At 39.1% G+C, this 24,669-nt stretch overlaps 1 protein-coding gene across 1 annotated transcript; it reads right to left on the reverse strand.

Annotated features, from left to right (window-relative positions):
* Positions 1-24,669, reverse strand: Dnaja2 (DnaJ heat shock protein family (Hsp40) member A2). The gene is made up of 9 exons (XM_003469346.5): positions 24,166-24,669; positions 22,763-22,822; positions 22,244-22,467; positions 19,040-19,120; positions 18,600-18,733; positions 15,596-15,792; positions 2,828-2,972; positions 2,572-2,699; positions 1-1,726 (listed from the first exon to the last, which is right to left on the reverse strand). The coding sequence occupies exons 1-9, from the start codon at positions 24,652-24,654 to the stop codon at positions 1,535-1,537; spliced, it is 1,650 nt and encodes a 549-aa protein (XP_003469394.2). The 5' UTR covers positions 24,655-24,669; the 3' UTR covers positions 1-1,534.

Here is a 24,669-nt window from a genome sequence, read left to right on the forward strand (position 1 = left end):
TGTTTTATAAACCTTTATTGGAAAGGCTACAAACTTTATATTGCCACTACATTTCTTATGCTTAAAGTGTTGTGGGGAAATAACCTTGAATACAAAACTACTATGCTGTTGAATCTTGTCCAGGCTTGTTGCAAAGTGTTTTTTGTACAATGGAGGTAGAGTAAAAGAGGGCAATAATTTAAACCTCACAGGCCTTGATTAATGTCAGGGCACTTTTTCTCATCAAGATTCTGAAAGACCCAGAAAAAAAAATTACGTACTGTATTTAGGACCACGATGGCATAATCCATTCTAAAATTTTAGTTTTTGTTTTCTCCATGTTGCTTTACAAATGTAAAAGGTGCACCTGATGTTTCTTTTCCCTCAAATAAGCATGCTTAAAACATATCTACTCTGGGAGTAAAAAGGTAATAATCAAATGGAGAGGAATAACACCTTTTCAAAGTTTTACCTAATTTTTCTCATACCAGCCTGTGTCTTACTTTTCTATAAAACATAGAAAATCGAATAGTCAAATGCTTCCCCCAATTTCAAATATTCACCTTAATAGAGACAGAGCATCTTTTAACTTAACATTTAATGAAAACAGAGCAATTTAACGGGTTCTATGCAAACATGGTTCTACTATGGATTCACTATCACCTTATTTTAAAAAGGGAGATGGATAGAGGCCTGGGCTAGCCCCAGTGTTCAGGATCCTAACATAGAACTCAGATGTCCTTGACTCCACAAAGTATCACTGAAGTCAATAAATCCTGTTTCTACCAATTTTTATCTTTTAGACTACAAATGGGCAGGTGCCTACAGTATATGCTTTAGGCCAATGGGTTTCTATGGGCTGTTTAAAAACCAGAACTAAGCAAAATGTTCTTTAGTTTGAGAATACATTTTATAGTTCAAACTATGTTCTTCCTTCTAAAAATGTGACACAAAGAATAATTTACACCAACTGCTTTTTATTATCGAGTTTCGGACACCTTTCACAAGATGGTTAAAAAAAAAAAAAACTTTACAACCATTGCTAATGTAATTTTTCAATTGTTCCCACTCAGCTCCAAACCCATTGTGTGCAAAGCCCATTTTTCCATGCATCTAAATGATAGATACAGGCTATGAGATTCTTTATTCTATTTGTAGCAGCTTATGCAGGTGCAGCCAAACACAAAGCTTCAGGGCAAATTGTACAAACTTTACAATGTGGGGTCTGAATTTAAAATAAACATAAAATCTGCACGAAACTGATAAAAATCAAGCACAGATACCAGGACTGAAACTTAGAACCCAGGTGTGAAAGGGAGTCTTGTTTCCTTTCGAGTGCTTTATTCTGCTACAGAAAGGTCAAAATGAAGATGTAAAGCTTTGTGGTTAGTTTAAATTATACACTCTGTAAGATACTATACCAATTTTAAAAGTTACACAGAGACCAACAGATGTCCATCAGTTCATCTGGATCGATCACACTCCAGCTGGATTGCTGAGAACAAATCAGGCAAACATGGAAAGAAAATCCACCTGTGCAATTTGCCTGCAGAGTTTACTGGTGGGCACACTGCACCCCAGGCCCGTGATGGCTGCTGCTCTCTTCATCAGAGCTATCATTATAGGCTTCCCGCCTCTGACCACCTCCAGAGCCTCGAGTGCTGTCAAACTCCTGAAGCTCTACCTCCTCGGTTTCTCCAATTATGTTAGGAACCTCTGGTCTAGATGGCAGAAGATCTTCTAACTCCTTCATTAAAACAAAAATGAGGTTAGTTTATTTTCTTCAGCCTCCTCTTTCACATAATCCAGGGGCTTGCTTCTCTCAGATTCAAACTGGGAAGTGACCAATCCTTGTACTTAAAAGTCAGAGATCGCAACAGATGACGCACAGGCAAACTCTGCAGACACCTTTTGTGTAACTCATGTACAACTTTTCAGTACTGGAAAATGTCACACTTTCCTGCAACCAACAGTGGCTAAGGCTATGGGGGGGGGGGGACACGACCCCTTCGCCCTACTCAGGAGTGGGGTTTGCTTCTCCAGAAGTCTACGACATCTCACCTAGTCTGCTCTAGTAATGGCCTGCTTGCCCACCCCCAGACATTTAAATCAACAGCCCTCAATTTCATAACCAGAAGAAAAACTGATTAATCACATAAATGTTAAAATAGTGACATTTAAAATTATGTGATCTCATTTTAGAAACAAAAGCAAAATAAAGGGCTGGGGATATACATACAGAAAACATACATACAGAAAACAAACGAAATAAAGGTGATAAAGTCACTTGTCTATCAGGGGCTGAGGCAGGGGTAGTGAGATCAAAGCATGCCTCAGCTACAGATAGAAGTGCTGTCTCCAACCCCCATTCCCCAATATGTTTGCATTTATTTATTTATTTTCTAAATCCATTTTGTTTCAAGAAAAAAAGTAGAAAAAAATAACTACAACAAAATTTCAAAACACATCATTTGGGGCAACAATGATACACATATTGCGTACTGTCATTCCCAAATCGTTCGCCAAGGGCACAAGACATCTGCATTCAACTGTCTGAACCACACCCGCACAATACACTTAAAGACCACTTACAGAAAGCTTATCTGGGTTGATCCAGTTGTTTTCAGGAAACTGCACATCAAACTTTATGTACAGATCACCTTTTTCAAAAGGATTACGATACTGAGGCATTCCTTCACCTCGGACTACACGAACACATCCTATTATTTAAGAGGAAATCAGAATTTTACTAAGAAAAGTGTTCAATACTATTCTTTTGAAAGCTATTCACTAATAAAAAATTTTAAGAATACAAAGGAAACCTGGATCAGATAAAATCAAATTTTACCTGGTTCAATTACTTTGCCAGGGGGGTATTTCACCACAATCTGACGGCCATCAAGGTGCTTAAAAGTGAACTGAAATCCACATAGAGCTTCAACAAGTCCTATCTTGTAAGTCATGTGCAAATCATTCCCATCTCTCTGGAACACCTGTACACGTGAGGTATAAATATAAACATATATATATTTTTTTAAATTATGGGTTCGTAACATTTAGACTACGTTCGTTCAATTTTCAAAACCTTAATTCTACCAGTCACTGCAAAAATCAAAGTACCACTGGCCCTAACTTACTAAATTTATGTTAAAAGAGCTAGATATTCCCAAGTATGATTATGCAATTTCTGCCAGGAAGGCCCTGGAAATAAAACACAGTCATAAAAACAATACAGCTGAGGCACCAAAAAAAAGTCTAGCACTAGGTTTTGAAATCCAGGTGGGTTTTTGTAGAACAGATTCTGCCCGGGGCGCTCCCTAAACATGATCTGAAAGGGGATAGGAACAGCCCAAATACAATACTAAAAAGCTCAGCTGAAGTCAGATATATTCGTATATACCTGTATTCCTAGCTACTCAGGAGGCTGAGGCAGGAAGATCACAAAGGGCTTCACAGCCAAACCATGTCAAAATCTTAAAAATAAAAAGGGAACTTAAAGAGTAAAATAAAAGCTAGATAACAAGTAGGGAGACAGACCTTTCTCAATTACAAAGTGATCAAGAGATGGGGGGACAGGAAGGGGATGAGAAAAGGAATGAAGATGTAATATGTACAGACCAACTCCTCACAAAGAATATAAACAGTATGTGCTGCAAACATATACTAATAAAATTTTTAACTTCAAAAATAAAAGGGCCAGGCATTTAGCTTAGCGGCATAGGTACCTGCCCTCGCAAGCGTGAGGTCGTGAGTTCAGGTACCAAAAATAAAATTAAATAAAGTTAAATAAAAGGGCTAAGGATGCACTTAGTATAAGGCCCAGGGTTCAATTCTCAGCACAAAACAAAACAGAAACAAAAGTTTGAAGTGGCTCAATTTTGTACTTTACATGTACACGCATTTTACCTTTCCTAAAATTTAAAACTTGCTTAGATGAATGTAAGTTAAATAATGCTAAAACAAACTTATTTAATCTTATACTGTAAGTCTATAACAAAGGAAATTTACATGAAAAATAAATCCACTTTCACAAATACTTGTAATTTAAAAAAAAATTAAATACTTGCAATTTCTACTCAGAAGAATTTTGCAAGTCTTTATAGCTAAAGATGAAATAGGACAGAAGCTCCAGGATGGTGGAGTAGTAAGCAGCAGAAAAAGGGCTCTTCTGACAGTTGCCATCCAGATGCTGGAATACAGCAACATGAAGAAGATAAGGAAAGAAGTGGGTCCCCCGGACCTAGGAAGGACCTGAAGTGTGAATTGAAGACCACAGAGAGAGTGAAGAGAGAAAACTCAAAGGAGGAGGAAATTGCAGCTCCTTCTCCCTGAGCCCCACAGGACTCACTGGGCGAGAAGAGACACTCAAACCTGCAGACACAGTGATGGCTGGTGACCTCAGAGGCCTCCATAAGGAGACGCAGCAGTGGACACGGAGGACTGCATTAGCAGGCAGGGAGTGCTAAGGGCTCAGTCATCTCCTGCAAGAGAGGGATTGGCTGGGAGCCATGTAGGAGACAGGCTGACTGAACTTCCAATGAGCAGCTCCCAGCTGGGCTCAGGCCCACAGAAGGTGCACAGACAGCTACAGGCCGAATGAGTCTGGTCTCTGCCAGAAGGTGCAGGTTCATTGATTACGCATTACCCTGCCAAAAAGCTACTGTTGATTTGCTGGGACAGATCAGCAGGGATCGGGACTCTTTACATGTAGTCTAGCTAGCAGGTGACAGCAGAGACAAAGCTGAAATGGACTTTTTTTGTTTGTTTTTTCTCCGCTACTCATTTTTTTTCTTTGTTGTGGTGGTGGTTTTCAGTTTTTTCTTTTTTCTCCTTCATTGTCTGATCATGTTGTTATGAGTGTGAACATGATTTCTAGCCTCCTTGTGGTTCTGTTCTTTTTTATCTTTCCCTCCAGTCTCCTGCACCAGTTTCCTAAAGTTGGCACGATCCCCCCGTCCTCCTGCCTTACTTTTAATCACTTTCACTTATTGTACCTCTCTCTTTTTTACTGCTTTTAAATTTAATCCGAGGGTAAAATCGATACGTTAAGGACTTAAATACTGCATATAATTTTGTGGTTTCAAATTTTGTTACATAATTACAAACCTAGTTCTTTTGGTTAATGCTAAGAAGTTAATGGTTACCTCAGTTTGTCATTTTCTAGGCTGTTGGTACTACTTTTGATGCTGATGGTACTACTTTAACCAAAGTGATGTAACTGTTCTAAACAGCTATTCTTCCTGGTCTTCCAAGACTGAGACTGACTAAGGGTCATAGAAAATACTGTGAAGCAGTGCCAAAGAACAAAGGGCTAAGCCAAGCAGGCAGCAACTTCTCATCCACAACAAAATGAAGAGGTAGGATCCTGTGACACACTCAAAACCAAAAACCAGTTATACCTTGGAGAAGTAGTCATTTACTTTTATTGCTAGTTCTAAATACTAGTAACAACAAACCACAGGCACTTTACAAGCATCATCCCAAGAATTAAAAAAAAAAAAAAAGAAAGAAAGAAAAGAAAATGAGAAGACACTTAAGATGCAACCCCAAACATCCAGTTCACCAAAGGCAAACCCAGGGGCAATGAGATGGGACAATCCAAAAGCCTCTCACTTGGCCTCTCTGAAGCAACTGAATGAGGCTCTAGAAAAAAATCTAATCTGAAATAATTTCTCAGAACTGTGGAAATGGTGTCCACAATGAAAACCGTGCTTAGTGACCCCAGAGTGCAGACAGATTTAAAAATAGATGAGCTTAAGAAAATTATAGAAGCCATGGGGCTGGGTTTTAGCTTAGTGGTGTAAGTACATGCCTGGCAAGCACGAGGTCATGAGTTCGATCCCTGGTACCAAAAAAAAAAAGAAAATTATGGAAACTATGAATGCTCAGCATAGGAAACAAATGTAATCCATAAGGCTGATTCAAGCAGATATTCAGGAGAAGAATAATTTCATTGAAAGAATTCACAGGAGGAAAAGCCAATGCAAAGACAGGATCTCAGATCTCAGGATCTCGGAAGGCAGGACTGCAGTTAGTGATCATGATGTCTTAAAAACAACAAGGGACCAGCAGCTGCTAGAAGATGAGGAAAAGAATAACTTAAGATTGGAGTCAGTGAAAAAGCAGGAGATAGGACAAATGATATACCCAAAGGAAAAAAAAAAATTTTTTTTTTTTTTTGTCTTTTTCGTTTTTATCGGCACCAGGGATCGAACTCACAACTGCCTGCTTGCAAGGCAGGCGCTTATGCCGCTGAGCTAAATCCCCAGCCCCGAAAAACTGTTTTACAGACATTATGGCAGAAAACTTCTCTGGTAGGGAAAAAGAATCTAACATACAGGCAAATGAGGAATATAGATTTCAAGTTAGCCACAATCCAAAAAACAAAACAAAACACAACAAACAAAACTCCAGGCAGGCATATACTCAATATTCCAGAAATTTGAGCCTTGTGTGACAACACATGCTTACAATCCCAGCATTTAGGAGCCTGAGGCATATGGACAGTTGTGAGTTCAAGGCCAGCCCAAGATGTATAGTAAAATCCTGTCTCAAAAAGACAAAAAAAAAAACAAACCCACTCAAAAGATTCTGGAAATTCAACGTAAGAATAAAATCTTAAAAGCTGTTAAGGAAAAAACAAATCACCTATAAAGGAAAGGCCATCAGAATCACAGCTTACTTCTCAACACAAACCCTGACGTAAAGCAGAGCTCAGAGTGAAGCACTCCAAGTTTAAAGGAAAACAACATTCAACCTAGAATGATGTACTCCACGAAACTATCTTTCAAAACTGATGGAGAGGGAGGGGCTGGGGATTTATCTCAGCGGCATAAGTGCCTGACTTGCAAGCAGGCAGTCGTGAGTTCGATCCCCGGTACTGGTAAAAACGAAAAAGATAAAAAAAAAAAAAAAAAAAAAATTGATGGAGAAATAAGATACTTTCATGACAAAGAACATCTGAGGAAATTTCTAACCACAAAATCAGCACTCCAAAATGTTCTGAAGGACATTCTAGAAAGAGATAATAAAGAGCCAGGTGTGGTGGCTCATGCCTGTAATCCCAGCACTCGGGAGGCTGAGGCAGGAGGATCACTGCGAGTTCGAGACCAGCCTAGGCTACAAAGTGAGCTCAAGGCCAGCCTGAACTGCAGAGTGAGACCCTGTCTCAAAAACACAAAAAACAAACAAACAAAAAAACCACACAGACAATAAGGACTACAGCTCCATGAACCCCATCAGAAGGAATCCACCAGGGAAGGCAAACAATTAAACAGAGGGAGGGCACAAAAAAGTGAGGGGAGGTGGGATAAGGAAAATAATATGACAAAGACAAGTTAATACACATCAGTTCTAACCATCAGTGGTAATGGTCTCAATTCACCAATCAAAAGACAGACTGGCAGAATGGACCAAGAAATCAGATCCAACAATATGCTGCATACAAGAACACATTTAATTCAAAAAGAAATTGATAAACAGAAAGACAAAGAATGGAAAACAATACTCAGTGAAACTGGACCCCCCCCAAAAAAAGTAGCTATCTTATTTGCAGACAAATAAATTTCAAATGAAAACTGATTAAGAGAGACAAAGCCAGGTATAGTGGCACAAGCCTGTAATTCTAGCATTCAGGAGGCTGAAGCAGGAGGATCGTTGTGATTTCGAGACTAGCCTGGGCTACAAAGTGAGTTCAAGGCCAGCCTGAACTATGTAGTGAGACCCTGTCTCAAAGACAAAAAAAATTTACAAGGTCACTACATCTTTATAAAGGGAACAATCCAAGAAGTGATAACAATCATAAATATATGCAACAAATACCAGTGAACCCAACTATATAAAACAATTATTAATGGACAGGAAAGATCAACTAAGCACTAAAACGTACTAGAGGATCTCAATACCCCAATATCACAAAAACAATGATCGACTGCACAAAAAAAGACATGGAAATTATATAGCACTCTTCTGAACAACCAAAAGGTCACAGATAAAATTACAGAAATAGTTTCTACAATTCAACAATAATGACAATACACAACATACCAGAGCTTATCAAACACAATGAAAACCGTCTTAAGAGGAAAATTTATAGCAGTGAATACCCACATCAGGAAAACAGAGCAAGTACAAATAAACAACTTAATGGTAAATCTCAAAGTTCTAGAAAAAAGAACAGGTTAAGTCAAAAGCTTATTGGAGGGAGGAAATAAGATCAGAGCAGGAATTAATGCACTGGAGATTAAGAAATCAACATAAAGAAACAATAAATTGAAGAGTTGGTTCTTTGAAAGATGAAATAAAATTGACAAATCCTTAGCCAACCTTATCAAAAAAAAGAACATCTCCTATCCAGGTAATTAGGAATGAAAAGGGTAAAATCACAACAGACCCTGCAGAAACCCGGAACATCATCTATACTCCTTCTTTGAAAGCTTGTATTCTGGGGCTGGGGATTTAGCTCAGCGGCATAAGTGCCTGCCTTGCAAGCAGGCAGTCCTAAGTTCGATCCCTGATACCAATAAAAAGGAAAAAGACCAAAAAAAAAAAAAAAAAAAAAAAGAAAGCAAGCTTGTATTCTAATAAGATGGAAATGTAGAAAAATGGACAGACTGATAAATACACATGAATTGCCAAAGCTGAATCAAGAAGTTGAAAAATCCAAAATAAACCAACATCAATCAATGAAATAGAAGACGTAACTAAAAACCTATCAACAAAGAAAAGCCCAGGCCCTATCCAATTCACTGCTGAATTCCACAAGAAATTTAGAAAAGATCCAACAGCACTACTTCTCAAACTCCTTAATAAAACTGAAAGGGGAGCAATCATTCCTGGAAGCAAGCATTATCCTGATACCAGAACTAGAGAAAAACCCAACCAACAGAGAACTACAGGCCAATCTTCCTAATAAAATGCAAAAATAGGTACAAAAATCCTCCATAAGAGGGGCTGGGGATTTAGCTCAGCGGCATAAACACCTGCCTTGCAAGTGCATGGTCGTGAGTTCGATCCCTGGTACCGGTTTTAAAAAAAAAAAAAAAAAAAAAAAAAAATCCTCCGTAAGATACTGGCAAACAGAATGCAGCAAATCATCAAGAAGATTATATACCATGACCAAGTGGGATTCATTCCAGGAATGCAGGGAAGGTTCAATATATGCAAATCAATAAATGTAATATACTATATAATCAGAGCCAAGGACAAAAATCTTATGATCATCTCAATAGATGTAGAAAAACCCTTTGACAAAAGTCCAACCATTCATGACAGAACGCTACAGAAAATTGAAATACATGGTCTTTATCTCAATCTGATAAAAGCCATCTATGACAAAAGAATAGCCAATGGCATAATAAACGGACAAAAATTGAAAGCTTTCTCTCTAAAATGAGGAACAAGACAGGATGTCCACTGTCTCCACTCTTAATTCAACATAGTCCTGGAAACTTTAACCAGAGCAATCATATGAGAAAAACTAAAAAGAATATGGATAGGAAAGGAAAACATTAAATTATCATTATCTGTAGATGACGATACTCTAACAAGGAAGACTCCAAAAACTCCAATAAAAAACTGCTAAATTTAATAACCAAATTCAGTAGCATAGCTGGGTACAAAATCAATACACAAAGATCAATTCCTGTACACTAATGAAAATCTCACTGGGAAAGAAATTAAAGGAAACAACATCTTTCACAATATCATCCAAAGAAATTACATACCTAGGAATCAATCTAACTAAGGATGTAAAAGACATTGAAAACTATAGTACTCAGAAAGATTCAGGAGGATACCAGAAAATGGAAAGCTATCCCTTGTTCTTGGGTAGGAAGAATCAACGTTGTGAAAATGGCCTTTCTTCTAAAATTGATATACAGATTTAATGGAATTCCAATCAAAATTCCAACAGCATATCTCACAGAATTAGAGAAAACAATACTGAAATTCATTTGGAACCAGAAGAGACCAAGACTTGCAAATGTAATTCTGGGCAACAAAGGCAAGGTAGGGCACATTAGAATCCCTGACTGTAAAATGTATCATAAAGCTACTATGATAAACAGCATGGTACTGGCTAAGAAACAGACATGAAGATCAATGGAACAGATTGGAAGATGCGGAAACAACTCTAGACAAACTAAGCTACTGTATACTTACCGAAGGTGCCAAACACATTCACTAGAAGAAAGACAGCCTCTTTAATACATGGTGCTGGAAAAACTGGCTTTGCATATGCCAAAGATTAAAATTGAAAATTGAAAAATATCTTTCACCACGCACCTAACTAAATTCAAAAGGATCAAAGATCTAAATATTAAATCAGAAACATTAAATCTGCTGGGAGATAGAACAGGTAAAACTTTGGAAACATTGGTGTAGCAAAGACTTTACAAATAAAACCCTGATCACACAGGCACTATCACAAAGAATCAACAACTGGGATCTCACCTTAATAGAAAGCTTTTGCACAGCAAGAAAAACCACCAACAAAGCAAAGAGATAACCCACAATGTGAGAAAACATGTTGGCAAGATACTCCTCAAAGGCTTACTATCAAGAATATAAGAACTAAAAAAAAAAAAAAACAAAAAAAAACACCAGACCTCCCAAATTAAAAAGCCCAATCCAAAATTGGGCATCTGAGATGAATACACAATTCTCAGGTGAAGAAATACAACAGCCAATAAATACATGAAAATGTTTGACATCACTGGTCCATTAGAGATAGGCAAATTAAAACACTGAGATTCTGTCTCACCACAGAAAGAAATGACTATTATCAAGAAATCAACCAATAACAGATTTGAAGGAGCTGTGGAGAAAAAAGAAACCCTTCTTCACTGTTGGTGGGAGTGTAGACTGATGCAACCACTGTCAATCAATGAGATTCCTCAAGAGTAGGATTGGAGGTCCCATTTGACACAATCATTCCCCTCCTGGATATCTTCCCAGGAGAACTAATATTGCACCACAGCAATATATATGCACCTATGTTTATAGCAGTACAATTTGTAGTAGCTTGATCTTGGAAACAACCCAAATGCCAATCAACTGAGGAATGGATAAAAAAAAAAAGATGTGGTCTTTTTATACAATGGAGTACTCCTCAGCCTTAAAGAATGGTAAACTGCAGATGTTTATAGGTAAATGGATGCAACTCGAGTCCATATTCATAAGTGAAATAAACCAGACTCACATGTGTAAACACTGTATTGTCTCCCTAGTGTGAGCGGAAAGAATAAATAAGATCCAAAATATACAGTAGATATTGTAAAAATGGAAAAAATTGTAAAAAGGAAAGTGAAACTGGAATGGGGAAATAAGAGAAAAAGAAAGAAAAAAAAGTTAAGATCATTATAATATTAATTTCTCTTAGATTTCTCTTAGTTCACTATAAAGAAAAGTTTATGTTAATATTGTTTGGAGAATTTAATGCCTATATATTGTACTCTGCATAACTAAAGATAATAATATGCAACATATTAACCATTGTTACTCTCCTATTGCTTTGAAATTGTGTTTTACTTCTGTCACTTCAAAATAATTTTTTAAAAAGATGAAACAAAATTAACTCCAATGAAGGGTCACCTAGATTTTTTAAATACAACTTTCTCTTCCAAAGAAGTCTTTAAAAAAAAAAAAAAAAACCAATCTGAGCCAGACCTGGGTACACATGTGTAATCCTGGCACTCAGGTCAAGGAAGGACACCACAGATACAAAGTGAATTCAAGACCTGCCTGAGCTTATAGCACACAAGTCTTTGCCTCAAAAAAACAGAAACAAAAAAATTGTGACAGGTTCACTGGAAGAAATCTGTAAGTGGGGCTAGGGGTATAGCTCAGCAGCACAGTGCCTGTCTGGCAAGCACAATGTGAGTTCAATTCCCAGCACCAGAAAGACAGAAGAAGGAAAGAAGGAAGGGAGGGGGACAGAGAGAAAGAAAGAAGGAAAGAAATCAAGAAAGAAAGAAACAAACCTGAAAGATACTTTCATTCTTTTCCTAAATTTACCCACGACAAAATATTTTGTTTTGTCTTGATTTATAGTACTGGGCGATTCAACTCACAGCCTTGTGGAGGTGAGTACTTTACCAAAATTTAAAATTTTTATTTTGAGACATGGTTTTGCTAAAATTGCCCAGTCTGATCTTGCTTCACGTTCCTGAGTAGCCAGGTATTCAAGTACATATGAGCAGGAACGTTAATAAACTATTTTCTTAAATAATTCCCTTGTAAGTGTTTCTCGACCAGCAGCCTTACCAGAAAAGTTGGGCCCTACTCCATGTTCACTGCCAGAAACCATGGGGGTGAGGTGCGGTAATCAGTAGTAGTTTTAACAAGCCCACCAGGTGATTATAATGCAGTGCTGAATGAATGTATGTTTCTATGCACATTTACTCAAGTGTAAAGACAAGACCCAACATAAGATTTAATGTAGAATTCATCAATATTTATCAATGTTTACTATTACATGCTTGCAGTACCTAATAATTATATTCACCATGTGGAATTAGTACACATAACATGTATTAATCCTTTTTACATTTCCCTCCCCTTCCAAATGGTGGCTGTGGGCCACTAAGCATAGATCCCAGCACTCTGGGGCACTAGGGCAGGAAGATAGCAAACTCAAGGCTTGTTAGTGAGCCTTTGTCTCAAATTTTTAAAAAAAGATCTGAGGATTTGGCTCAGTGGTATAGTGCCCTTGGGTTCAGGACACAGTAATAAGCAGAAAACAAAACCAAACCAAAAAAGAGCTATCTATACTGCAAAATGCCAGGGTTCTGGGAATCTCACAGTGAGTCTCACTTATTATATGATTAATATTAAGTATAAAAGACTAGAACAGATTTTTGATTATAGTATATCTGAGTTGTATTACATGACAATTTTGTGAACATTAATAAGGAATTTTATTACTATAAAAATAGGGGACAGAAAAAGATCATGATATCAATTTAAAGTGATGCAAATAAAAACACTAAGAATGGCTGCTGTGCTTTTGGTGCAGGGTAGGGGTGGGCTAGACAATTTAGTGCTACAGTTAGAAATGAAAAAGCAAATATGCCATGGGATTCTTTTGTTCTTGTTGCCAGAGAATTTTTGAAAAGATTGATAAGCAACTGTCAAATATCAGGTAATGAAACACTTAAAAATTCTTAGTAATTTCTGAAAAACAAAAATACATATTATAGGGGCTGGGGATTTAGCTCAGTGGCATAAGCGCCTGTCTGGCAAGCGCAAGGTCGTGAGTTCCATCCCTGGGTACCGCCAAAAATAAATAAATAAATAAAATACAGATTATAGAGGAAAGACTAACATCCCAGACACTGTGGCTCTGAGCTGCACATATGAACTCTAATAGCAGCTGGACCACTGAAACATGCACACAAATAGAAAAGCATGATAAATATACAGATTCTAACAGTCCCAAAACAATATATTCTCTGATCAGAAGACTTACACTGTTGCAGCTATGGCTAATCTCATTATGTCCTCAAATCCTGCGAGAGGTAGGGGCAATTTTTCTTTTTTTGAGCTAGGGTTTCACTATGTAGTTCAGACTGGCCTTGAACTCACTACATGGAGTGAACTGATCTCAAATTCATGGTGATCATTGTGCTGGGATTACAGGTATGCACTACTACCCACGAGAAGATGGTTTTTCTTGAACAAATGTTTTAGGTTCCCTGTATCCCAACTTTCTTCGGAAGACTCAGTTTTGGAGTTATAAGGTTAACTAAGAAGTGTAAATCTTCTTTGACTCAAGTATTCTAGAAATAACAAAACCAAGAAGGAACTAGATGAGCTTCCACTCAACTTCTATTTTGTACTTTAAACAATCGGTCTTATCTTCTATTGGAAACTCCACTGTTGCTGACAATTTAAAAAAGTGAGTTACTTTGAACAACTCTTCAAACACCTAAAAAAGGTGTTTATCCAATCTGGTGTGGCTCTACAATGTCATTCCTGAGGGAGGATAGTCTGTTTTTAGTAAGCACAGGAAGGCCAAACAGGAATCAGAACTGAAGTCTTTTTGCCTATAAACCCAGCAGTCCCCTTTTAAAATCCTCATTTAATTACACAGCATACTAAAACTTACAGATTAAGGGTTTCACCATTTAGTCTGAAACGTATCAAACTGAAAAGCATTCCTCTTGTCCAACTAAGTGTTAGTTCTGAGGCACTGCCAGGCACTAAGCTGCCCTCTATCAATCATTGGAAATGCCCTACTGCGATTTGTACCAGTATGCACAGGTTAACCTACACCTAAGTATCTATAAACTTCTTCACTTACATGTCTTTCTACTTTCCTGTCTTTTGGCCAACTAGGGGTACCCTTACCATCGATAGGTGTGGCAATACCCAGGAAAAAGCCAAACTCATAGTAACTTAAGAGCGTGAATCTTCAATGGTGTACTCTGAAAGGAGTCTATCATAGCTGGTCACAATCCAGGGAGGAAATACAATTGAATTCACAAAGTCAGCCCCTAAGAGGGACCCATTCTCAACTAGATTCTTTAAGCTATTAAAAATGTTTTAATTGAAAAAACCGAAATTTGGGTGAGGGATATAGCTCAGTGGCATAAGTACCTGCCTGGCAAGTGCAACGTCCTGAGTTCGATTCCTGACACACACACAAAAAAGGAGAAATCATGGGGGGAAAAAAAAACAAAAACCAAGTTTGTAGAACTGGCCACCAAGCAGGAGAAAATGTTAGTGTAAAGCGGGTGGTTAACTTATAACATAACCTTTCAAGGACTCTTTGAGTAAATGTGATCAGACACTAAACCAAACTCCTATCAAACGTTGCCACATTTACAGCTCTGAATGATTACTGAAGGGACGTTTCATGACTACTTCCAGAGATGTATTCTACATCACTAATCTACATCACAAGATACTATGAAAGACCAGAAGACATTTAAAAACAGATGCATTCTGTCCTGTTAAATCCCAGCTCCAAGAACTCTGAGGCAGGAGGACTGTTTTGACTCCAGGAATTAAATAATAATTTTGTTTTGTTTTGGAGACACGGTCTCCAAAATGCAATTTAGGCTGGCCTTGAACTAATGATCCTCTTGCCTCAGCCTCCAGAGTGCTGAGATTACAGACAAGCACCACCACAAAAAAATTTTTTAAAAATACTTTAAAAGACAACACAACATATCCCAGAACCCTTTCAAGGAAAAGTTCACCTGGTTACTCAGTGCACAATAAAGTACAGCAGTGCTGTATGCTACATTCCTGTTTATTCATGGGTACATCAAAGGAGTTTCATAGTGAAAAATAAGACCCCTTAGGTAATCTAGGTCAATGCCCTTGTTTTCCTAAGCAAGTAAACGGTTGAGAGACAAGGCTAGCAGAGATTACAGTGTGAGGAGGGACTGAAGTTAACGCCCACGGGCCTTCTGACTGTACCTGCCTTGCTGTCTTACTTTCATGAGTCCATTCCTATCACCTGCGAAGTGAATGTAGCATTAGCTCGGCCTTGCTCCCTTCACTCCAGCTATGTTCACTGGCACTTTAGGGTAACAAACAGGTCTACCCTGTTTCTCACAAGCAGACCCAATTCCAAATGAGACAAATACAAAAAGCAAAAGGATATTACCTCATGTTCTTTCTCCTGCAGCAAAAGAACAATGTCTCCTGGCTCCACTCCTGGGGCCTGGTCTGCCTCCCCAGTGAATGTAATTCTCTGTCCATGTTTCATGCCTTTGTCTACATGAACTTCAAGAATCTTGACTTCTTTAATCACCTTCTTCCCTTCACATTTTTTACAGCGGTCCTTTTCATTAATTACCTCTCCTGGAAAGAGAGGTCATTCAGACTTCTAATACACATAATTCACTGCACACTTAAAAATGTAAGTTTGACAGTGTCTTTAATTCATTAAGTATATTTTCTAAACTTCTTTTAATCTCTTAACAAAATTTAAGTATTGTTCTGAATGACAAAAATTCACGCCTTATTAGACATTGCCTCAAGGACCCAGGTATCCACTATCCCAAGTAGCATGCCTTAGCAGTATGCTCCTGATTCTACTTTCAACTCACTATATAATCCTGGCTGGTCTGAACCAAGGCAAGCCTTCTGCCTCAGCCTCTCAAGTGCTGGGATTATAGATGTGTACCACCACGCCCAGCTTGACTCTACTTTTAAAACTAAAACAAGGCCCAAGAATCAAGAAAACATTTGGGTGAAGAGAAGTTGAAGCATTTTTTTGTTCCGGTTCTAATTTTGTGTTAGTTGAACGATAGACAGAATTCTAATAAAATTGTAAATATTCTTTATGGCCCATTATTAAATTGCATATGTAGTACTGGAGTTTATTTCAAACAACCTTGCTTAGGATTCCCACCAGTTTCCTTTTGTTGTCTGCTGTGGCGCTGGAGATCAAACTCAGGGCCTTTTGCAAGCAAAGCACATGCTCTGTCACTGAGACACACCCCCTAGCCAGGTCTTCCTTTTATTTATACTATCAAATAAAATGGAGATCTAAGGTTTTTGCTGGTTTTTTTTTTTTTTTTTTTGGTCTTTTTTGAGACAGGGTCTTGCTATACAGTTCAGGCTGGCCTTGAGCTCACTTTGTAGCCCAGGCTGATCTCAAACTGGCCAATGATCCTCCCACCTCAGTCTCCCGAGTGCTGGGATTACAGGCGTGAGCCACCACGCCTGGCGTGAGATCTAAGTTAATCTAAGTTTTTAATGTCTGATTAAGTATATAATTAATAATGAATAACTTCAAGCCAGGCATGCTGGTGCACACCTGTAATCCCAGCACTGAGGCTGGGGCAGGAGGATCGCTGGGATCCCAGGGAGCGTCCCAGGGAGGCTGAGGTAGGAGGATCGATGTGAGTTCAAGACTAGCCTAGGCTACAAAGTGAGCTCTAGGTCAGCCCGATCATTGTGAGCTCAAGGCCAGCCTGAACTGCACAGCTAGACCCTATCTCAGAAAGACAAAAAAAAAAAAAAAAATTTATTAACTTCAGGGACTATTTCTAGAGCAGTACTTTTGCTTTTTTTTTTTTTTTTTTTTTTGAGACAGTGTCTCAGTATACAATTCAGGCTGGCCTTAAACTATTATATTGCCCAGGCTAACTTTGAACTCATAGTGATCTTCCTGCCTCAGTCTGAGTGCTGGAATTATAGGCAAGTGCCACCACACCCAGCAAAAGCAGTACTTTTGCAAAGTATGCTTTGTGAAACAATTCTTCCAGACAATGGGGAAAGATTTCAGTTAACTTGGCCTTCTTGGTATCAGGAATTGTTAGCAACTTTAAGAAAGTAAAATTCAGGGAGACTGTAGGAGGGGAATATAATACCTAACTTAAAATTACCTCATGAGTTCCAAGAAAAATTTGGAAGAGTGCTTTATAACTGCATTGTCTAATAGGGCAGTCACTAACCACATGTGATTATTTAAACCTTAATTAACCAAAATGAGGGCTAGAGTATATTTCAGTGGTGGAGTTCTTGCCTAATATGGGCAAGGCCTGGGTTCAACTCTCAGCACCACAAATTAATTTACCATGGAAAGCAATCAAAATGAAGAAAAGCTCAGTTTCACATTTCTTCTTTTTTGTATTGCTGGGGATCAAACCGAGGGCCTTGAGCATGCTTGGCAACCACTCGGCCACTGAGCTACAGTTCCCATTCCTACCAGCTACTACAGATACAAAACATTTCCATTATCACAAGGAAAAAAATCTACCGAGTAGGTAACACTGCTCTATGAACAGAGGTTATGTCACAAGCCAAACCAGTTACTTTGCTTATTTTTATAAAATCTTACTAGGAGGACACAGACATGCTCACTTGTTTATACAAAGTGGCTATAAAAGCAGTAAAAGGATATAGGTGAGTAATTGTGACAGAAATTATTTGACCCATAGTATTCATTTCTGTGACAAAAACTTCAACATTTCCAAAACTTCCCATGATGAATATAACCATTATGTACTGCAAACACATACAACTGGAAAAAAAAGAACTTTAGCCAGGTGTGGTGGTACACACCTATAATCCCAGCACTTGGGAGGCTGAGGCAGAACTGCCATAATCTGGGATAGTAGTGAGTTCAAGGCCAGCTTACACTACAAAGCAAGACACTGCCTCAAAAACAAAAAACCTGACATCGAGGACAACAACAACAAACCCTACTTCAATCCTAGGACCTATCCCCAAATTCAATAAAGCTTACAATAAAATCCTCCATTCATCAGAATAACTAAGCAATTTACCATCTTATTATTTACCAAACATTATAATCTTTTAAAATGTAAAGGGGAAAATAATCATTTTGTCCACCTTCCCAAAATTAAAAAGACTAATCTATCTGGAGTTAGAGGTGTAGCTCAGAGGTAGAGTTCAGTGAAAGCAGGCATGAGGCTCAATCCTCAATACCAATAAAAAGATTAATCTTTCCACTTAACATAATACAAATTTATTATTTAACTGTGTTCGCTGGACCTAGGTATAATGAAATAATTTTCATACTTTATGAACTCTCTTATGAATACAAATTCACTATGAAAAAGAAAAATTGTAAGTCTCTATTATCTGCATTCCCAATCCAGTCTAACATAAAAGCAAAGAAACACTGGCACATGTACCTTCTCCATTACAGTCAGAGCATACAGACTGCATCTGCTGCACCATTCCTGGAGCCAGTTGTCTGATCATAATGCGAACACCTCGACCTCGGCAAGCACTACATTTCTGGACAGCTCCAGATTTTCCACCTTGACTAAAGCAAGCAAAGGTTATCAATTAGATTTTTGCCCACAGATTTTTCCAGTAAGTTACAGTAATAGGAATTGTTCTTTTTTTTTTTTCCTTGCAGTTCTGAGGACTGAACCCAGGGCCTTGAACATGCCAGGCACTGTTCTTTTTACATTCACCTTCAACTCCCAGTAACTCGTGACTTCGGAGGTATCAGAAAACGCTCTTTCTGATGGGTAGTAGGTTTCAAGTCACAATTTCTACTCAGTAGTTTTAGAATGGAAGTTAAAACAATATACAAAACATACAGCATAAAGCAGAACATACTTACCCACTGCATGCACTACAGAGTACATTCTTGCTAAGTTGTAGTTTGGTTGTTTTGCCATTATACAGATCTTCTAAGGATACTCTGGGAAGAAAAGAATCAGGTTCAACCAAATTTTGCAAAATTTTAAAAATGTAAGATACAGTGGATTAACTGCAAATTTCAATGCAAATGTTTTGTTTTCTGATACCGGGATCAAACTTAGGCAGGCACTTACGCTGCTGAGCTAAAATCTCCACCCTTTCCACTGTAACTTTTTAAAACAAAGAATTCAAAGAGACTTCTACTATATCAATTCAGCCAACTGAGGTTTTATTTTGTCACTCACATTCAGAGATGATGGACCATAAATATTATGTTTAAAACCAGGAAACTACAGCTATCAGGCCAACAATTTATCACAAAATTTCTGACAGAGCTGACTGATTATACAAACTGAAGCAAAAGGAAACAGCTTTATCTGACCTTAAAGGCACGAACCCTTCACCTAAATATGAGTAACTTCATCAAAGAGGTACAAGTATTGTTCCCATTTTACATAATAAAGCTGAAGCACAAAGAGGTTAACAAACTTGTTCAATATGACAAAAGCATCTGAATCCAAATCCAGGCTTTGCGAACAAGGCTGTTCTCTCTTCCTGGACAATTAGAAGGTACAAAGCTATATTACTGCTTAAGAAACTTAGAGGGGAGAGGCCAGGGATATAGCTCAGCAGTACAGCACCTGCCTGGCAAGTGCAAGATCCTGAGTTCAGATAACAGGTACAAAAAAAGAAAAAAAAAAAAAGATGAGCCAAGCGAGCTGAGGCAGAGGATCATTGTGTGTTCAAGACCAGTATGGGCTATGAAGCGAGCTCAAGGGCAGCCTCAACTGCATAGTGAGACGGTCTCTCAAAGCAAAAAAAAAAAAAGGAACTTAGAACAGGTAAAGCATTGGGTTCAATAATCTCCAGCTCCATAAAAACAAATCACATGCATCATAAGTTTTGCCAATATTATTCAATTAGGATTTTGCAGCATTGCATTTCCTAACTTAGTTTTATACTTCTTGATTTAAACTCTCCTTTAAGGGGCTGAGGATTTAGCTCAGCAGCATAAGCACCTGCCTTGCAAGCATGCGGTCGTGAGTTCGATCCCTGGTACCGATAAAAATGAAAAAGACAAAAAAAAAAAAAAAACCTCTCCTTTAAAAAAATGTTTTTGGGCCAGGGATATAAGCTCAGCAGCACAGCGCCTGCCAGGCAAGCGCGAGGTCATGGGTTCAATTCCTGGTATCAAAAAAATAAAAATAAAAATAGTTTTTTTGGTGGAACTGGAACTAAATCCAGGGCCTTGTGAATGGTAGGAAAGCACTCTACCATTCATCCTTCCTTCCTCCTCCTTTCTTCTTCCTTTCCTTGCATCCCTAGCCACTGAAATTCCTTTAGGGATAACGATTTACTTTAAAATACTAGAAGCTAAAGAAACAAACGACATCTTTAAAAGGCACACTACTACATTATGATATCTAAACTTTCTCAAGTTGTATTTTTAAGGTAGAAGTTTTATTCATCGTAGGCAATATAAAGATAAAACACCAAAGGACAAAACCTATCCACACCATTTTGAAATAACGATATGCCTGTATTTTCAGCCTTTAACAAAAATCATATGTTCCCACCTATGTTTTTATATTACTGATAGGAATGTTTAACTAAAGTTTTGGCAGATTATTTTTAACCCTACATATTAAGTTCTAATTTCTACACAAAACCACTATCTCACTATCCCATAAGTCATCAAAATCTGTATTTCAACAAACACAGCTAAGGAATGAAAAAATAGCAAAATCTTTAACAAGACAATTCAGTTGTATTTATCAGTCACAAAACACTGATGAAACACAAAGCTATACATAAGACATTTACAGTAACAGTACAGAAAATATCAACAAGAATCCAGATAAAGGGGCTGGGGATTTAGCTCAGCGGCATTAATGCCTGCCTTGCAAGCAGGCAGTCATGAGTTCGATCCCCAATACCGATAAAAAGGAAAAAGACAAAAAAAAAAAAAAAAAAAAAGAATCCAGATAAAAAGGTGAATGATTAAACACACCATAAAATGGAATACAATAAGACCATCCAAAAGGCAATGTTTGCAATAGGAAATTTTCAAAATGTTAAATCTTCAGACAAGTGCATTTACTATATAGTATGAAAACTTTCTGCGAACATGATCATAAGGTATGGTAAACATTCTCAAATTTATTTACCTTTCATCTATTTACTTTTTACACCATAAAAACTCCTGTATCACAGAAAAATATGAAAGAAGTAACTCATGCTGCACAAATATTACTCTTGGGAGTGATGGCCAAGTAATACTTCTGAGAGTAAACTCTTTTAAAATATGTATAAATTGTAAGATGAGACTCAAGATAACAAATTAACATAAATTCTAATATACTCAAATATGAAACATATTTCATTTCATATACTCAAATATGAAACAAAAAATATTTTACTTTCTTAAATATTTTAAACATACTTTTTTTTTTTTTTTGTCTTTTTGAGACAGGGTCTTGCTATACAGTTCAGGCTGGCCTTGAGCTTATTTTGTAGCCCAGGCTGGTCTCGAACTTCCAAGGATCCTCCTGCCTCAGCCTCCGAGTGCTGGGATTACAGGCGTGAGCCACCATGCCCAGCTCTTAAACATACATTTTGAACCTTGGTCTTGGCATTTGCTAGTTAAAACATTATTCATGAAAATATTAATGGCACAAAATACTTTCACCAATCTTGCAGAGTATTTTCATACTGTGGGAAGCTTTTTGGAGCCAGGTTGATAACATTCATACGTTAATGCCAGGTTAATTCCAGGCTAGAAGCCAGAAAGCTCCATGGAAATCATTTTAGGAGAGTTCACACTGAGGATTAAGTAATAAGTGACTATAATACCTAAACGCACTAGACAGACATTTCATAAGTTTTTAAATAATCACAAAACAAGCAGCCTCAGAAGTATATGAAAATATTACCCTGCCACTCAGTAAACACTATCAATCCCCCTTGCAGATTTGAAGCAAAACACAAGCATCCAATTACCAAATTATTTTAGTTACCTAATGAACACAGTAAGACAAGTTTTTTAAATGATGAAGCACAGAACATCCTGATGCTTCTCTTTCCACTGGAAATTAAAAAAAAAAAAAAAAAACAAGATACTCACTTGAGTGGATGCATCATGTCTTCGCCTCTTCTCCTGCCGTTTCGACTTCTACTCTGATTGCCCATAAAGCCAAATAATCCTCCACCAAAAATGTGAGAGAAAATATCATCCATGCCGCCACCTCCACCGCTACCTTCCCGAAGACCTTGTTCTCCATATCTGTCATATAACTCGCGTTTCTCTGGATTTGACAATACTTCATATGCAAAACTTATTTCTTTAAACTATAAACAAAGAGTTCCACGTTGAAACAGGGGAATGGGGGAAGGCCAAAGAAACCCAGAACCCACTCAACTAATAGAATCTTCAAGTTTTCTTTGGTTCAATTCTGTTCCTATTTACCACCTATTACCACTGCTCAGAATATTAGCACTACTGTATTCCCATTACAAAATTAAAATACAAAGTTTGAATCAATGGCTATATATGGTTTTTTCCTACAATACTGCTCTTTTCATGGAGAGTGATTTAAGTTTAAAATTAAAATCTCAGGAATAAAAAAACTTTCAAATAACTTACTTTGTCTCCAGCATTTGGATTCTTATCAGGATGATACTCCTTGGCTAACTTTCTGTATGCCTTCAAAAAAGATTTTAAAAAAGGGTTATAAGAAACACCAGTTTAAAAATTTGTAGTAACTCAACCTACTTTTCTAAGAAGAAGCACGCTGAAATCTTAACTTTCCAAGAAAATCATCTATGAATCAAGACTGCTTGGTTTTTTCCATCAGTACTATTTATGGTATTGATGGACAGTAGTTATACTTGGGAATAGATTACACTAAGTAAAAACCAGATACAATGAAAGGACGCTACAAAAAAAATATTGAAACATTATTCCGTGTCTTCACCATTTTCAATTGTCTTTGATGGCCAAGAAAGACGTTAAAACGCAGGACAGAAGATTAAGCTTCATGTGGTCTGCAAACCATTACTATGAATTAGGCTAAAGCAATAATCCCTGCCCATGACGGCTGTTGTTTTTTATGGCTCCTGTTTTCTAAGAGCATAAAAATGTCATAAGATGGTGTTTTGGGGTGTTTAACGTGCATGCCATTGGGTGATGGGGTCTAACGTGACCTTGGTCTTAGTGACAAGCATATTCTCAGTTACGTGGTGCAGACACGAAGCATTCAAATCTTCATTCAGACTCATGAATTATATAATACCGACTAACATTTCCGGTAAGGTAACAGGAAGTCCATTTTACACGACTCCACCGGTCTCACCACCAAAGGAGCTTTCTCATTTTTCTCAGTTCACCAACGTTGATACTCTGGGTTGAAACCCAGGGGGATGCTGGGCTGGAAGCGGGAGCACTTAATGAAACGCCTCCAGTGGCTTTGCGATCCGGAGATGAAAGGTTTTTGTACTACTACCCAGAGCGACAGGAAGACCTTTTCTTTTCAGGGTGCACTCAGGTGTTGGGCTGGGACCTGCGCTTCATTCCCGACGCCGGCAGACGGCCAGGCTACCTGTCCCCAGAACAAAGCCTGCAACCACAGACCCACGCCGCCTCAGGCTCTCCGGCCAAGGGAGGAAGAGGGAGGAGCTCGAGGACGGCGGCTGTGGCCCCGAGAAACAAACCAGCCCGCCTGGCTGCGGCAGGGGCGGCCTCGGCCTCCCCCGCCGCGCCGAGTCACTGCCCGGACACCCGGCACCGCGCCCCGACCTGTTTTTCCGGGGAAGTGACCCGGCGCGCGGAGGGCCAGCCGCCCCGTCTCCGAGCTCGCGGGCAGAGGAAGGGAGGCAAAGAGGATGCCGTCGGGTTTGCGCAAGGCGAGTTTCACCGGCTGCATCAGCGAGCGGGCACGCCGTGGCCCAAGGTCAGCCGAGGCCGGTTCCACGCCGGCCCAGCTCCATCGCGCGGCCGCACAGGCCCCGCAGGCCCTGCGCACCCTCCGCCCACCCGCGGCCCGGTACCTTCTTCAGCTCGTTCTCGCTGGCGCCGGGCGGGACACCCAGGATGTCGTACAGCTTCGTGTCGGCCACGTTCGCCATGGCGGCCTGCGAGGCAGCGCTCGGAGAGGATGGCGGCGGCGCACTGCGAGCGGAGCCGGGCCACGAGCAGCGGCGGCGCAGGCCTAGGGGAGACAGCGAGCGGAAGCGGGGCGGGGCCGAACTTTGACCCGGCGCACGACGCGCCGTGACGTCACCGCGCAGGTGCGCCTGTTCCCCTACCGGCAGTTGGTGCTTGAGTGGCGAATGATAGAGGTTCTCCCCTGGGCTCGAGTGTGGGGCGCGACGCGTGTCCGACGCAGGCGGTGAGGACAGGCTCGCGTGGCGTTTTCCTGAGCTCAGCCTGCGCCGGGAGCTTCCGTGGCTGTGACGCGCGTGGAGGGTCGCGCTCAGCACCCAGGCACTAGCGGACCCACAGGCCTGAGTCCCTCGGGCTTGCGGTGAAAACGGCATATGGGTGGGTGTTGT

The sequence above is a fragment of the Cavia porcellus genome, unplaced genomic scaffold (genome assembly GCF_034190915.1).
Source record: "Cavia porcellus strain 051 isolate PalLab524CR breed Dunkin Hartley unplaced genomic scaffold, mCavPor4.1 scaffold_5, whole genome shotgun sequence".
NCBI classification, from domain to species: domain Eukaryota; kingdom Metazoa; phylum Chordata; class Mammalia; order Rodentia; family Caviidae; genus Cavia; species Cavia porcellus.